The sequence below is a fragment of the Mastomys coucha genome, unplaced genomic scaffold, assembly GCF_008632895.1.
Source record: "Mastomys coucha isolate ucsf_1 unplaced genomic scaffold, UCSF_Mcou_1 pScaffold6, whole genome shotgun sequence".
NCBI classification, from domain to species: Eukaryota; Metazoa; Chordata; class Mammalia; order Rodentia; family Muridae; genus Mastomys; species Mastomys coucha.
In genome coordinates, this window is record NW_022196912.1 from 6,347,594 (window position 1) to 6,362,471 (window position 14,878).

Sequence of the window (14,878 nt, forward strand, 5' to 3'; positions counted from 1 at the left end):
TCCCTTCCTTCTTTCCTTCCTTCCAACTTCCTTCTTTCCTTCCTCCCTTCTTTCCTCCCTTCTTTCCTTCCTCCATTCCTTTCCTTCCTCCCTTCTTTCTTTCCTCCCTTCTTTCCTTCCTTCTTTTCTTCCTTCCTTTCCTTCCTCCCTTCTTTCCTTCCTCCCTTCTTTCCTTCCTTCTTTCTTTCTTTTCTTCCTTCCTTTCCTTCCTTCCTTTCCTTCCTTTCTTTCCTTCCTTCTTTCCTTCCTCCCTTCTTTCCTTCCTTCCTCCCTTCCTTCTTTCCTTCCTCCCTTCTTTCCTTCCTTCCTCCCTTCCTTCTTTCCTTCCTTCCTTCTTTTCTTCCTCCCTTCTTTCCTTTCTTCCTTATTTTCCTTCCTTCCTTCCTTCCTTCTTTTCTTCCTCCCTTCTTTCCTTCCTTCCTTATTTTCCTTCCTTCCTTGTGATGCATCAACACTACACTATCATCTACAAAGTTCATACTCAAGAACTTTGTGAGTTAACAAAAATCTCTCAGACAAAAATCTCAGAATGTTCTAAATATGTTTTATAATTTTTTTCCTGGTCCACATTTAGACCTATCTTGAGGTACATGAAACTCATAGGCCATAGGTTGGCCATGTCTGGTAGACTCTCCTGTCTCTTGGATATCATTTTTTCCTATTTTATCCAGTCTAATAGATTAAAAATCTTTTTACTTGCATATCTTTGCACAATGAGTTTTGATTGGCTGCTTGCTTTTCTTCTTCTGTGACCTATTGGTTTGTGGCTTTGTCGTCTTCTTACTACATGCCTGTTGACAACCCCACCGAGACTCTTACCTCTTACAGGACAACATAATCAGACCCATGGATCTGACCATCCACTACTGTTCCCAATAAAGCTGTTTTCTGAGTCGGGGTGATCCTCCAGAGACTCTGCCTGAACAGAAAGGGAGAGAGTGGCCCCTATTCCTTTAGGAGCCAAAGGCCAGCAGAACTTTGCATTCTGCATCTATACTAAGTATGATGCTCAGAACCTGGAGAATGTCCTTTGGAAAAAGGACCGAAAGAAAATCCAGCTAAAAGAAATGAAATATTGACATTCTGCAATAAACCTTGAAAACATGTCAAATGAAAGTGCCAAAGATAAGAGTGAAATCTTAGTACAGAGTGTCCACAATAGACACCAGAAGAGGACAGAAGTGGACCAGTGGTTGCTGGGAGGAAGGGGGGATGGAGAGTGACCAATAATGGGTGTGAAATTTTTTGTCGGGTGGGGGATGACAAAAATGTTCTGTAATTTATAATATCTCAGCTTTAAATACTAAAGTAAGAGTAAATATGTACATTACTAGTTGATCCCCCATGAATGTCCCTTGCCCACTTTCCTGGTTACTGATCCCTCTATTCCCCCAGCTGGCCACATGAAACACACAGGTGTCTGTGCCTGTCTAGGCCCACCTGAACAACACAGCCTTCCTGCTCGCTTCCTCTCATCTGCACAGGCCTCTGTGGAGGCACACCTGAAATAACACATAGTTCTGTGAGTGTAGGCTCACTAGAGAACAGTTCAAACCCACAGCCAGTAAGTGGATCTGGCAGTCTGTCTGTCTGCTCTGGGCTCTGCAGTGAGTGTCATTTGTGCCTACATGGGCAATGCATCAAAACCACCACTTACAAGCTGATCCCAAGGCCTTCGATAATGTCTAGACAGGTCAGACTCCTCTTCCAAATGGCAGAGCCATTTATGAAAGTCAGGCTTTTCCATAATAATCTGACTAACAGACTCTCCGAAATCCAACACTCACTTGGTTCCTATGGAGATTTCCAACCTTTGGGTAAAATGCTATGTCACACACAGTGCCCCTTAGGGGCTTCAACAATCATCATGGGTAGTAAAGGTCTACCCAGGAACGAAGCCAAGTGTCAGCTTGTGGCTCAGTCAGTTACTTGGTTAAAATTCAAAAACGTGGTTTACAGTAGCCTCAGATGGAAGGTAGCTGCTGAGCAGAGCCACCTCAGAATGACTCTCGATTTCTGGATGAGGCCTGGGTGACTCCTTTACCTGTTGGAGAGTCACTGGTGTGGAAACAGAAGTCTCCATCCCTCCTCTGCCCCTCATGTCTTCTCCCCACATGTAGATCTGCCCCCAGGCTTTCAGGGCCAAGGAAGCTTCTCGAAACACCTTCAGGTAATAAGAGTGAGCCCTGACCCCGCTGGCCAGGGAGGACAGCCTTTTGCAATTAAGCTGGAGACACCAGGGGCTTTAATTGAACTGGCGAGTCAGAAGTAAGCGCCCTTGGTGGCAGCTCTTACAAGGGGCCTGCAGTAGTTATGCTGTTCAAAGGATGGTGCATCTAGAGTGGAATGAAAAAAAAAAATTAAGGGAAACAAAGATAACATTTGAAAGGAAGAGAGCAGAGGAGTGGAGAGAGAGGCCGCACCACAGAGCACTGAGGTCAGCCATAGAAAGAATGATTACTGCCGAGGTGGGCGTTGAGCAACACAGCACTTCCTCTGCCTCCAGCCACTGGGATCTGCCTGGGGTTTAATACCAGAAAGATGTCACTGCCCATCTACTACGATGGAAATAAGTTGACACAAAGCCAAGCCGACACCTGGGTTGGACACAGGGTTTGATGCTGCGAACAAACCTCGGCTAGAGACTGTTATCTGTCGAGCTACTTAAAAGACAGGAGAGACCATGGCTTGGCGTGACTCAAGGAAGACCTGTGGAGTCTGCACACCCCTTGGGCAGACAGCACACTCATGGAGCCAAGGCTTACACATGGCATCTCACCTCCATTTTTCTCTGTGTCTGCAGGCGGGCTGGGAGGAGTCCATTCATTAAGCAAGTGTGGAGAGTCCCAACACATGTTCAAAATGAGGAAGGAGGCCACAAGAATGTTTAGGAGAGAAGATTAAGCATGAAGTTCAGTCATGTTCCCCAGACACTGGGACAGTGCGTAAGATGGGTGTCGAAGGCTGCTTGCTGAGAAGAGACACCAGGTCACAAACAGCATCCGAGCAGCTCTGACTTTTTGGCCTGTATCAGAATCCCTCATCCAGTCTGGACCAACAGTGATCTCCCCAAATGTGTAATTTAGGAGATGGGGTAGATCCTAAGATTTGAGATGCCTAACAAGTTCCCAGGCAGGCTGTGGCATAAAGGCGTACACTTTGAGAAGCCAGTGCATATAGGGATCCAGTCTGGCTCTGTCTGCCTGGGGAGTCCTCCTCTGACTTAGCTCTCGGTAGGAATTCATTACAAAAGAGCAGACCCTGGCCTCCTCGGCACCCCCAGAAACAGACCCCACTATGCTTCTGTCACAGGCCCCAGCCCAGACTTGGTTCTCAGGGACTGCTTAGTGGCTGGCTAGAGGGAGGAAACTAGAGAGATGATCTCATCTAGACAGTTACCACAGAAAGCTGGAAGCCAGGGATCAGGGAGCCCACAGATGGTGGTGCCATGTGGATCGCTCGAGCAGGTAACACATATAGGCAGCAAGTGGCAGATGATGATATGGGAAGATGTGTCTTGATGAAAGAGACACGTTTCAGTGTATGTAACAGGTGAGCTCTTCACCACTGTGTATACATACCCCAAGTCCCAGACATGCATTTGTGAAGAGACAACTTCCCTCAATAGGAAAACCCTGAGAGGGATAAAGGAGGCGCCTAAGTGGCCACAGGGGGGCAGTTCCCAAGTGGCAGACTGACAGCAGGGCAGGAGGGCACAACGACACGGAGCAGAAAGGAGTGTGGGGGGATATTATCCCCTTAGGCTTGAGGGGCGTCCAATAACAGTTCAACACAGGACATAAGGCAAATGGCAGCTACATCCACTTACCCATCAGCAGTGTGGCCAGAGCACCTCTCAGGCGTGCCCCTTATAAGGAAGTACAGTGGTGTATGGGCAGCAAGACTAAACAGTCTCAAGTTCACAGGAACAACGTTTGCTGGAACGGTTCCAGCCCCAGCCTCTGGCATCCTACCCAGAAACCACTCCACCAACTCTAGAAAAGTGACTGCTTTTTTTTTTTTTTTTTTTTTTTTTTTTTTTGCATGCAACAGTCAACACTGGAGCATGTGTCAGGGAACAAGGCATTTGCTTATGGACGAGCTGATTAGTGTCAGCTAACACAAAGATCCAGGACTTGTAATTCCAAGTCCTATCCTAGAAACACATCTTTCAACTTTCACCAACTACATGGCCGGAGCAAACCACATAACCTTCCAGACTCTGCAAAAGCAGGCAAGCGCCACTTAGCGTCTATGACTCACAGAGATGAGAAAGCAAAGAGGCGACAAGCTTAGCAGTGTGGGAAATCACCATTCAAGGCTGAGGCTCTACCCAGTCTCCCCTGAGGTTTCATATATCTGGGGACCTGGAGGGAAGGCCAGTCACTATAAAAGAAATAGCAACAATAAAGGCTTCCTCCTCCACTTACTTTTCTGCTATATCCAAGAAGCAACAAGGCTGCAGATTAATATCTCTCTAATTACTAAGTTGTCAATCAAAGGGGGGAAGTCTGTAATTTAGTTATCAAGCCTACACCTCAAACTGGCAGAGAGCAGGAACCCCAGGCCCACAAAGACACACACATAGGATGCCTCCGCGCCCTCTCCACACTGCCTCGCAGCACCCCTGCCAGGATATAAGCTTTCTCACTCACTCTCGGCTCCTGCCACATGGCCTCTTTTAGTACTGTGCTTCTCAGACTTGCACTTGGTGGCACAGAGAGGACGGAGCTGCACCCAGCACAAGCTGGGTGGGGACAGGGAACATGGGTGAGCGGCTAGAAGGGAGCGCTGAACATCAGCATGTCCCAAGCCCCTCTTGGCTACCCTAAGAGGGGAGGAAACTCCTTTGTTGGGAGACAGGAAGCCCTGACTCGGTCCCCAAACCCTACCAGAAGGTACATTCGTAACCCCCTAATATGGATGTGGACATCAGTTTGGGAGAGGTGGAGCTTCTCCGTGGGAAGAAGCAGAGCCTGGCAAGGACCCCACAGCCCAGTAAGACGGCCACCCTGTCTGGCAGTGCTCTCCCACTTCCTGCCTTTCCCTGTATCCTCCAAAGCAGCGACCCTCGCCCTGGGGGGGAGGGGAGGTCCTGCAGCAAGCTCTCCTTCAGCCTCCCAGTTGTGCAATGCCCTTCCCAAGGGCTCATCACCTTCCCTTCCCTCCCAGAAGGCTGGAACACAGAGCAGGAACCAAATCAACATCACCAGAACCCTAGAGTGAGGTAACTCTATACGTAATTCCCAACCCGTGCAGACAACCTGCAAGGTAGACACTGTCTCCCATCACATATGAAAGGAAAGAGGCTGTGCGAGGAGTTGGCTGGTGAACTGATCTTGGCCACATGAAAATATAGACAAGGTTTGGTGTTCACCAGCAGAATCCAAAACCCATCATCCCACTGCCAAACTACCTTGTGGTCAGGGGACCTTGAAGATGCAAAGGCTGGAGCCTGGTGACCTGGTCAAGTGTAGTGAGCCAGGCCAGAGATAAAACTGGTAGTCTGATGCGCTGTCCACATGCCTGCTTCACAATCCTCTAATTGATGACAGCTGAATCACCAGAGAAGGCGCTATACCTGGTGCTCTTAGCCACTGGTTAGCTTTTAGCTGAGCAAGTGGGGAGCCAAATGAAAAAGAAATCAGTTTAAGATATCTGTGCCTAGCATCCTAAGGCACTGGGCTGGGCTCTGGGATGTGGTGGAGGACACAGTGCCCTGCCATCCTGCAGCTCATCACAAAGCATCCACAGAGGCAATGGCAGTGGTCTCACGCCACTCACTGGGGCACATGAAGGGCGGAGGCAGTTGGCCACCTGCCCCCTGCAGGCTTCCCCAGCACAGAACAGCTGTGACAGGCACTGAAAGCGGAAACAGCAAGTGCTGAGGGCAAAGAAAGTCACTCCCTGCCCCAAATTAGGGCAAATCAACCCCCTGGGGTGTGAAAGGAAATCCAGCCCATCGATGTCTTAAATAGTTCAGTTCTCTTTTAAAGCTGCATTTGTAGAGGGTTTTTTTTTTTTTTTTTGGTTTTTTGGTTTTTTGTTTTTCTGGGTTCTTTGCCTGGTTTCTCTGCCACTGCCTTTCCCTCTCGGAAGCACAACTGTTGTGTTTGAAGCCTCCTGAGTACCTGCTGCTGCTAACACATGCCCTGGCTAGAGTGGGATGCTCTCCCTGGAGAGATGCTAGGCTGAAACCCCAAACTCCACCCCAAACCACGAAAGTCCAGTTCTCCAAAAGACCCTATCAGGGCATGAAACTACAAGTTCAAAGCCCAGTATTTAAAAAAGGGGAGGGAGAGCTGGAGAGATGGTTCAGTGGTTAAGAGCCCTGACTGCTCTTCCAGAGGTCCTGAGTTCAATTCCCAGCAACCACATGGTGGCTCACAACCATCTATAATGAGATCCCTCTTCTGGTGTGTCTGAAGAGAATGACAGTGTACTCACATAAATCTAAGAAAAAAGTTCTGTGGCTATACCATGGCACACACAGCAATGCATGCTCAGCCCTCCAGACCCCCCACTTCACCAGCTCTCCCAAGGCTGACAGAGCAGCATCTTGTTCTGCCTGCAGCATTCATCCTTGATAAGTCAGGAAACATTAGTTTAAAGACTAGAAAGGCTGGGCGGTGGTGGCACACGCCTTTAATCCCAGCACTTGGGAGGCAGAGGCAGGTAGATTTCTGAGTTCAAGGCCAGCCTGGTCTACAGAGTGAGTTCCAGGACAGCCAAGGCTACACAGAGAAATCCTGTCTCAAAAAAACCAAAAAAAAAAAAAAAAAAAAAAAAAAAAAAAAAAAAAAAAAAAAAAAAAAGACTAGAAAGGCCGTGAGGCCTCAGGAGAATCATGTTGGAAGCTGATCAAAGTGCTCACAAAGGTTTAGACACAACACAAGGCTCAAGAGTACACTCCCCCCACCCCAAGGCCAAAGTTCCTGCCTGACCTGGAAGAGACCACCAGAGTTCCACCCAGTAAAACACAGTGTATTTTAAAGAGCAACAGCTTAGAATGGACAGGCCACCCACCTTCTCAATCCAGAGGGGAAAGCCAAGCCTGGTGATACAGTGCAGCCTGGGGTATAAATCGCTTCTACAGAAGTTAGCAAAATGTAGACAAGAAATCTACGGTGTTACCAAGGGAGACCAGAGGCCCGCGGCCACATCTCACCTGCTGCAGCTCACAGCTGAAAGAGGCTCAGGGCTCCTCTCACGCTCTGTGCCCTCAAAGATGGAATGTGAGGCTAAAAGAAAGTTGTAGAGCATGGCCACCCACATGTGGGTGTGGGATGTGGGCGGCCATGCGAAGCCTGTGGGATGTGGGTGGCCATGCGAAGCCTGTGGGATGTGGGTGGCCATGCTCTACAACTTACATCTGTGTGCTGCACACCTACCCTGAAGTACAAAATCTTTTTTCTGACTCACCGGACTCTTTCCTATCAGCTCACTCACTTGCTGTTTCCTCTCTGGGAACAGTCTACCTGGAAAGGTGTTATGAACAAACCTACCTAAAGTTAAAAGGCATTTGATGAGGTGGGGGTGTTGTTGCCCCCCCACACACACACACACTATGCTAGGTTCTTGAGTGCTGTCTCATGAAATGTATAGGAGGGGAGGGACCCCCTGCCTGCTGCCTCCAGTTGAGGTTCCGTTTGTTGGAGGAAGTGCCTTCCTGGGTACCCAGAGAGCTGTGTGGGGAAAGGGGCAGCTACAGCTGCTGGGTTATGGCAAGTGTGAAATAAATCTCATTTGTCACTGAAAAGCTACCCCGGGGATACTGGAGCAAGCATATTTATAGCTCTCATGTGTGCAACCCTGAACTCGGATGCTTAAGTTGCCAGATATAGCAACAACGTGGCTAAAGCATACATGTGGACTTGGACGCAGAGACAGTGGCTAAATCTAGAACTTTAGGGATCCCAAACTCACCCCACCACACACCCTCCTGAATGTCAGTATTCTGAGACCTGGGATAAATTGGACTTTGGTGCTTCCCTCTTCAGAGTATCAGGTTCTGCCTTCCTGCCAAGGATTAAGAGATCAGGCCTGGAGCACAGACAGAGAGCAGTCTGTCAAGCAGATCCCTGCTGGCTTGTTTGGGCACAGGGAAAGTTCACCCCACTTGCTTCTATTCTCAAAAGAGTAGAGGCTGTGGGGCAATCCCACCTTTCTAATTCCCTCCCAGGGCAGGCAGATGGCTAGTGCAGAGCCTACACTGAAGGCCCAAAGTTGGGCACAAAAAGATAAGTTCCACAGAGATCTAGGCAGAAAACCAGACCTCTCTGCAAGGCTCCAGAGTAGAGAAAGGTGCCTGTGTTGACTTCCACCCAGAATGCTTGGCAGCCAAAATGGCTGCTATCCTTGGACCAAGCTAGGGTTCAGCCAAGAGAGGAGGGGGTTCCCCTAGCAGCGATGTGAGTTAGCAGAACATCGAGAGATGTCTCTAGACAAGGCACATGGCAGGGACTGCTGTCCAACACATGTACCCCCATTCTCTCTGTCTCTCTGCTGATAGCAGCAAAGGTCATATAGAGAAGAGCTTGCTCAAGAAGAAATTATATATATATACATATACATATATAATGTATATTTAAAAAAATAAAAAAAGAGTCCAGATCAGACATCTGGTCGACCAAGGGGTTTTTGTTTTGGTTTTTTTTGTTGTTGTTGTTTTGTTTTTTGGGGGGAGAGGGGTCAAGAAGGCCAAAGGTCATCTCCTAACCATCCTCCCTTGACTGGTAGATTCCTAATAGGTCAGTTGGGCAAGTGATGTTTGTGGTTGTGGACTTGACTGGAGTCGTCAAGAAGGACAAGAGTAAAAATGTGGACTGGAGGTGCCAACCTGAGGGAGGCATTGCTGCATTTATTTAAGTAGGTATGCCAAGCACCCACACACATGAGCAAACAGTTTGGAGAGGAGGCCAGTGCTTTCCAGCGCTGTGATTCTCCTCCTCATCCCACTGTCTCTGGAAAAAGAACCAACTAAAACCTACACATGCCCCTTGCTTCTCAACTTCTACACGGTTTCAACCTGAAACTATTTCTCTGGCTCCACACCTCTGCTAACAATTCTAGGATCTGGCACAGTAGTAGAGTCTATCAACTTCAGGCATGATACACTGTCCTCCCGACCACCCTAACCCCCAAAATTACCTCGTCCATAGCAGAACACAGTAATTTCTTGTGATATCATTTGCACGCCTACTATACACAAAGAATTGTTCATGCCAACTGTTTTTGCAAAGGTTAATGAATTTAAGGCAGCCTACATCTCTGCAGTGGAGATCCTAATTACCCGCATTTTACTATTACTGAGAAAGTAAATAAATTCAGTTAGAATTATATACCTTTTCTATGTGGCTAAAAATCCCTGACATCTGAGTATATGTATGTATGCCTATATATTTGTTTACCACTATTATTATCATAAAAGGAATGAGGTATATATTTATAGAGAAATAGGATCTTAACAATCAGCATAGAAACATATATAAGACACATGAGCAATCATTTGATCCCGATTCTTACATATACTCCTACCAGCAGTGGTGACCCTATAACTTAAATGTTTTCTTTTGCACACCTCAGGTGTCTACTTAGCATGATACAACAGCCCTACCATTTTGTCTGATAATGGCTGCGTTTGCGTATTACAAATGAAATTAATTATCAATAACTTTAGCCCGAAATCCTAAGTATTTGTCTGTGGTACCTACCATCAGGTGATGTGTGACCCCTAATCATCCCCTCCTCCCCCCCATACCCAGACTACTGCCACCAAGAGAATGGCTGTAAAAACTTTATGCATACAAACAATCTGACTGACCCGGGGTGCCTCGGTACTTCCCAGGATCCCACTGGAGTGGTACAGGGTCCTTCATCTAAGCATCAAGCTTTTGCAAGCTGTGTGAGCTTAGATGTACATACACGTGCACATGGTTGCCCCGGTCTCTGCTATGTAGAAGGCAAATATTAACTGGGCTTGCTGAATAAAGTGCATGCTTAAAACACGACCATTGCAACAACAAGCTGAGGTAGGATAAGAAATTAAAATTAGGAACTTTCTCATCCAAAAACTCAATTTTCAACTACTGTCAGCTCCTTATCTATCAACAGCACTACTTGAAAGTTGGAGGCACTTCACTGCCATCTACTCCTTGCCCTCCGGAACTGATGAAAGGGGTGTAGGTGGGGTTGAAGAATTACTCAAAAGGGGCCTTGAAGTGAGAATCAGTGCCGCCCCCCCAGCACTGGCCTGGGCAACTTCAGTGAAAGGAGTGTCCCCTGGCCCTTTGCACTGCCAGCAGGTCTCTGTCCTCAGATGTCCCTCTGACGAAGAGCTCCTCGACCTTCCTGTTCTGTTCCCCTTTAACACAATTCCTCCTGTTGCTATTTCCTAACTGTAATTTTGCTACTGTTATGAATTTTAATGTAAACATCTGATGTGTAGGATAACTGATATGTGATCCTTTCCCCACAGGCTGAGAACCACTGCTCTAACAGTTTAGAAATCAGGGCCAAATCAAGCCCTTCACCCCTCCCAAAAAACCCACAAAATATTTCTAGACGTCAGTATAGAATCTGAGAGGGTACAATGCTAAAAGGCAAATCTAATTAAACACATATTTAACATATAGTATCTGTGGTGGTATTTTCCCCCCCCAACCCCCCCACCCCCACCCACCGCCCTTTAGCATCCTGTCACAAATAAAGAAGCTCAGTGAGTGGAGTCACTCTTAAGATTGGAGTCACTCTTAATCGGTCAGTGGCTCACGCCACCTCAGGGGTCTCAAGGCTGCAGAGGACACAGAAACTTCCAAAGACTTCCAAAGATTTCATAGCATATGGCAGAGCTTAATTCTGCAACTATCACCCTAACTCCAGGAGGAAGTGGGTCTGGCAAGACCACAGAGCTGGGTTAGGGCGACAGAAACTCAGAAAATCCCTCAGCCCTACAGGAGAACAGCCTGATTCTGGTTTGCAAGCACTAGCCTGAGGCTGCAGAGAGAAGTGTTCCTTTCCTTTAGTCTCTCCAAAGAAAACACAGTCACCTGTCCCTCCAGGGGGAAGACTCCAGCTGAACTCTTAACCCTACCCGCCCGGAACCCCAGGGAGTGGCTGATGCTTGTTGTTTCTTTTCTTTCTCCCTCTGCTCCTCCGGTAACACCACAAATTACGTTTTCAGGGACTGGAGTCCCAGAGTGCAATGATGTTGTAATAAACATAACCAGGACCAAATGCCTTCCCATCATCTTAGATGATGCCATTTCCCACCAATCAGGCTCCTCGGACAGGCAGACCACTCACCAATGAGGGACCAGACAGCGGCTGTGAGGGGGAGACCTGGTCATCAGCAACTAAAAATAAGAACGCTTTACCATTGGCCACTGCCACTTTGCAACAGGAGTTGGGACCCACTCACCAGGCAACATACGTAACGACCCACACAGTCAAAAACTTTTCACATCGCGGGGTTCACGCTGGTCTGCGTTTTCTTTTGGGTTTCTTTCCTTAATTTGCTGACTTAAGAAAAAAAACTGATCCTGAGACAGCCCCTGGAAGACACACCCTCCCACCTAGACACCTCAGTTTCCAAAGGCCCTCCACAGCCACACAGAATTGGCGAGAGATGGGGATAAGGGAACTGGCCAGAGGCCAAAACACTCACCTGTCCAGCTGTGTCATAGAGTCCCAAGAGGTACTGCTTGCCCCCCACGGTGACGCTGACTGCAAGGACAGAAGTGGGGGTGGGGAGAGAAACTCACAATGACCTGAGGTCTAGCAGTTTCGCTCCCCACAGTAACCTCCTCTCCCAAATCGCTGGGAAGCATATGGGTGCTCCCCAGGAAAGAACACCCCCTTTTTTCTTTGAGTCCACTTCACTGCCAAGTGGCATGAGATATAGGTGTAATGTGGCCCCCTGCCACCCACCCACCCCCTCCCAAACCCTCTGGCCACGTCTACCCTAGTGTTACCAGATGTTTCCCCTACAGGGGATTCGGGCAGTAAAAGAGACCGCGGGAAGGTCAAGAAGGGCGCTCAGGGGACTGAGAAGTGTGGGAGAAGGGGCGAAGGGGGAGAGAGGAATGGGGTGGGAGTTGCTGCGAGGGGTGACCACAGCTTGGGGGGGGGGGGGGAGCCGCCAGGCAGAGGGCACGGCGGGGGAGGGGAGCACGCTCTGGGGAGGCAAGCCAGGGGGCTCAGCCAAAGTTGCTCCAAAGTTCCAGCCCGGGATCAGCCCCTTAGTCAGCAGGGCAGAGGCGTACCTGCGTAGTGGTCGAAGACCGTGGGCACGTACTCCTCGGGGAAGGCGTCGTTGGCATAGCTCATGAGCAGGCAGGTCTTGCCCACCGCACCGTCGCCGACCACCACGCACTTGAGCATCAGCGCGCCGGGCCCGTGAGCCATGCTGCGGCCGGCCGGCCTCGGGGCATGGTCCCCCCGGAGCCCCCACCCCGGCCCCGGGCTCAGCCCCGGCCCGCCTGGGGGGTCCGCCGTCGCCGCCGCTCGGCGCAGCAGGGCCGCCCCTCCGGCCCCATGCAGCGGTTCCCCTGACCGGAGGGGAAGGTGCGGCGGGCCCGGGGCGCAGCAGCCGCCGCTTCGATCGCCGCCCCGTTCCCCGCCCTGGCCCGGCTCGCCGCGCCCGCCTGCCGGCCCCGCCGCTCGGCGCCCGAACCCGCTCCCCGGCCCGGCCTCCCCAGGAGGATCCGCCGGATCATAAGACCGTCCGGCCCCAGGGGAGTCGGCAACTTTGGGGAGGGCGGCAGAGGGGAGGGGCCAGGCGGCTCTGCCCGCCCCGCGCCGCCCCGGTCCCCGCCCGCCTGGGCAGGGAGGGGGGGGAGGGCGGTCCCGGCGGCTCCCGAGTGCCGCGCGCCCTGCGCCCGCGCCCGCGCCCGCCCGCCCGCCGAGCGCTCCTGCCGCTCACCCTAGCTTGACTCCCTGCGAGGCGGGCGGGCGGGCGCGGGCGCGGGGGCCGAGGAGGAGGCGCCCGGGATCCTGGAGGACGGGGGCTGGGGGAGGGGCTCTTGGGCGGCCGCTCGGAAGAAGCCCAGGGCTCCTCGCGAAAGTGCTGCCAAAGCCCGGAAGCGTCCGCAGGCCCCGGTGCCCGGAGGAGACGTGGAGGCCTTTCGGGGAACCACGACGACTTCCACGGTGACGCAATTGTGCAAAATTATACAAATGTATATATTTAAATTCTGCCTGGAAGGCAGGAGACATCCCATCGGCCTGCCAGTGCTCCCCACAACTAGAAATCAGGAACAGCGGCCAAGAGGGTTATAAAAATAATTAATAACAATAATTAGAAAGGTGCGCGGAGGCTGGGAGGGTGGTGGGTCTCTGAGCTGGGAAGCTGGGACTCCTGGCTTATTGCTTGCTCTTCAGCATCACCACCCCACGCCTTTCGCAGCACGAGCTTGAGTCATTTTTCTATGAAATTGGTGACTAAGAGATGCAGCACATTGCACCCCCAACCAGCCCCAAAGGGGCGAGCCCTTGTCAGGAGACCGTAAATGTTATTTGTGCTCCCCCTGGAGGCGACATCATCCGAGGCTTCCTTTAGCTTCCAAGTGTCTCTCCAAAAGTATTCAGTTGTGATCCTTGAGATATGATGTATCCTCACGCTCTGAGATTTGGCCAGTGATCCAGGACTAACCCTGCGCCTCTGTCTGGCAGGTCCGGAAACACTTGTCTGGCCAGGGACAGTTGTGTTTGGCCGAGTGCTGCTTTAAATGTACGGTGCTGGTGCGAAGGCTCACTCTGTGCTGACTGACCTACACCGCAGCCTACCCCCAAGCTTGCTGACAGGGAAGTAGTTCCCTCTCACCAGTTCATAGTGGTAGAAAATGCTGCGTTGAGAGGTGCGTGGGTCATTCATACCGTCGCCCCCGGGATTTAGGTAGGGAAAATGGGACCTGGAAAGTGGTTACCAAAAAGGTTCCCTGTTACTCCAGGTGTTCAAGGGCCGTCTGGGGAGATGCTTACCGTGATGTCCTCGTTTCACTTTCAAGATCCCTGGGCGCCAATTTTCAAATTATAATCCTAATTTCAATTCTACCAGGAAGATTTCGAGTATTATTTAAAGTTCCTTGTGAACATAGGGGAGCATCTCTCCTTACCCTGTCCATTGCATTTGAATGGAGGTGCTTGCACTGACGACATTAATAAATCTGAAAGTTACTTCATAAATTCCGAAAGGCTAAGAAAGGCAGCACACTGTCTTGAAGTCGGGTCTCTCTTTCCCGTGGAGGGGAAGAGAGGAAGGTTTGCTGTTTTCATGACCAGTAGCTCTGGCTGTGCTTGCAAAGACTCTGAAAGGAGGAACTGTGAAAAAGGTTAAAGAGCTGTGGGAGCCAGCTCTGCGAGAAAACTGAGTTTGGTCCAAGCACCACAAGTTAGTAGTGTTGCTGGCTGTCTTTCTGCTTTAAAAAAATGTGAGCTTGTCTCACAGGGACCCTGGGTTCTGGATGGCTTGTGGGAAGCTCTGAGAATCTCAGAGCACACTCCAAGTTGGGGACTGATGTGGGATGAATCATGCAGTGGTGACTTCATTGGCGACAGTGACCTCATTCCCTTGGCCCACAGTAATGCCAGACAGACTGCCAAGAATATTAGAGCTCTGGGGACAGTCACACCTGGTGGAAATTGGGGGTAGGGGGGTGGGCATCTAGAACACTGCCTTGACAGTCCATGCACCCTTCAACTGGAATAAATTAAACCTCTGCAAGACCCTTACTTCCCCATGGGCAAAAAAAAGAGAATGCCCAAGTGGTAAAACAGAACAAAACCAAAAACAGTTCTCAAATGTCAAGGACTCAGGGTACAGGAAACAACTTTGTTTCTAGGCATCCCAGAGGCCTCTGCTCTTTTCCTTTTGTTTGAA

General features: G+C 50.2%; 1 protein-coding gene across 4 annotated transcripts in view; it reads right to left on the reverse strand.

Moving 5' to 3' along the window:
* Rhoq (ras homolog family member Q) overlaps positions 1-12,882 on the reverse strand; it is a 38,054-nt gene extending 25,172 nt beyond the window's left edge. Inside the window, exons 1-2 of one of the 4 annotated variants that reach the window (XM_031357352.1) lie at positions 12,264-12,882; positions 11,666-11,724 (exon numbers count right to left, since the gene is read on the reverse strand). In XM_031357352.1, the coding sequence (XP_031213212.1) occupies positions 11,666-11,724; positions 12,264-12,405 (201 nt within the window). In that variant the 5' untranslated portion in view covers positions 12,406-12,882. The remainder of the gene's footprint in view (positions 1-11,665; positions 11,725-12,263) is intronic. The other 3 variants (XM_031357353.1, XM_031357355.1, XM_031357354.1) reach the window with 3 other exon arrangements.
* Positions 12,883-14,878: the final 1,996 nt, after the last annotated feature.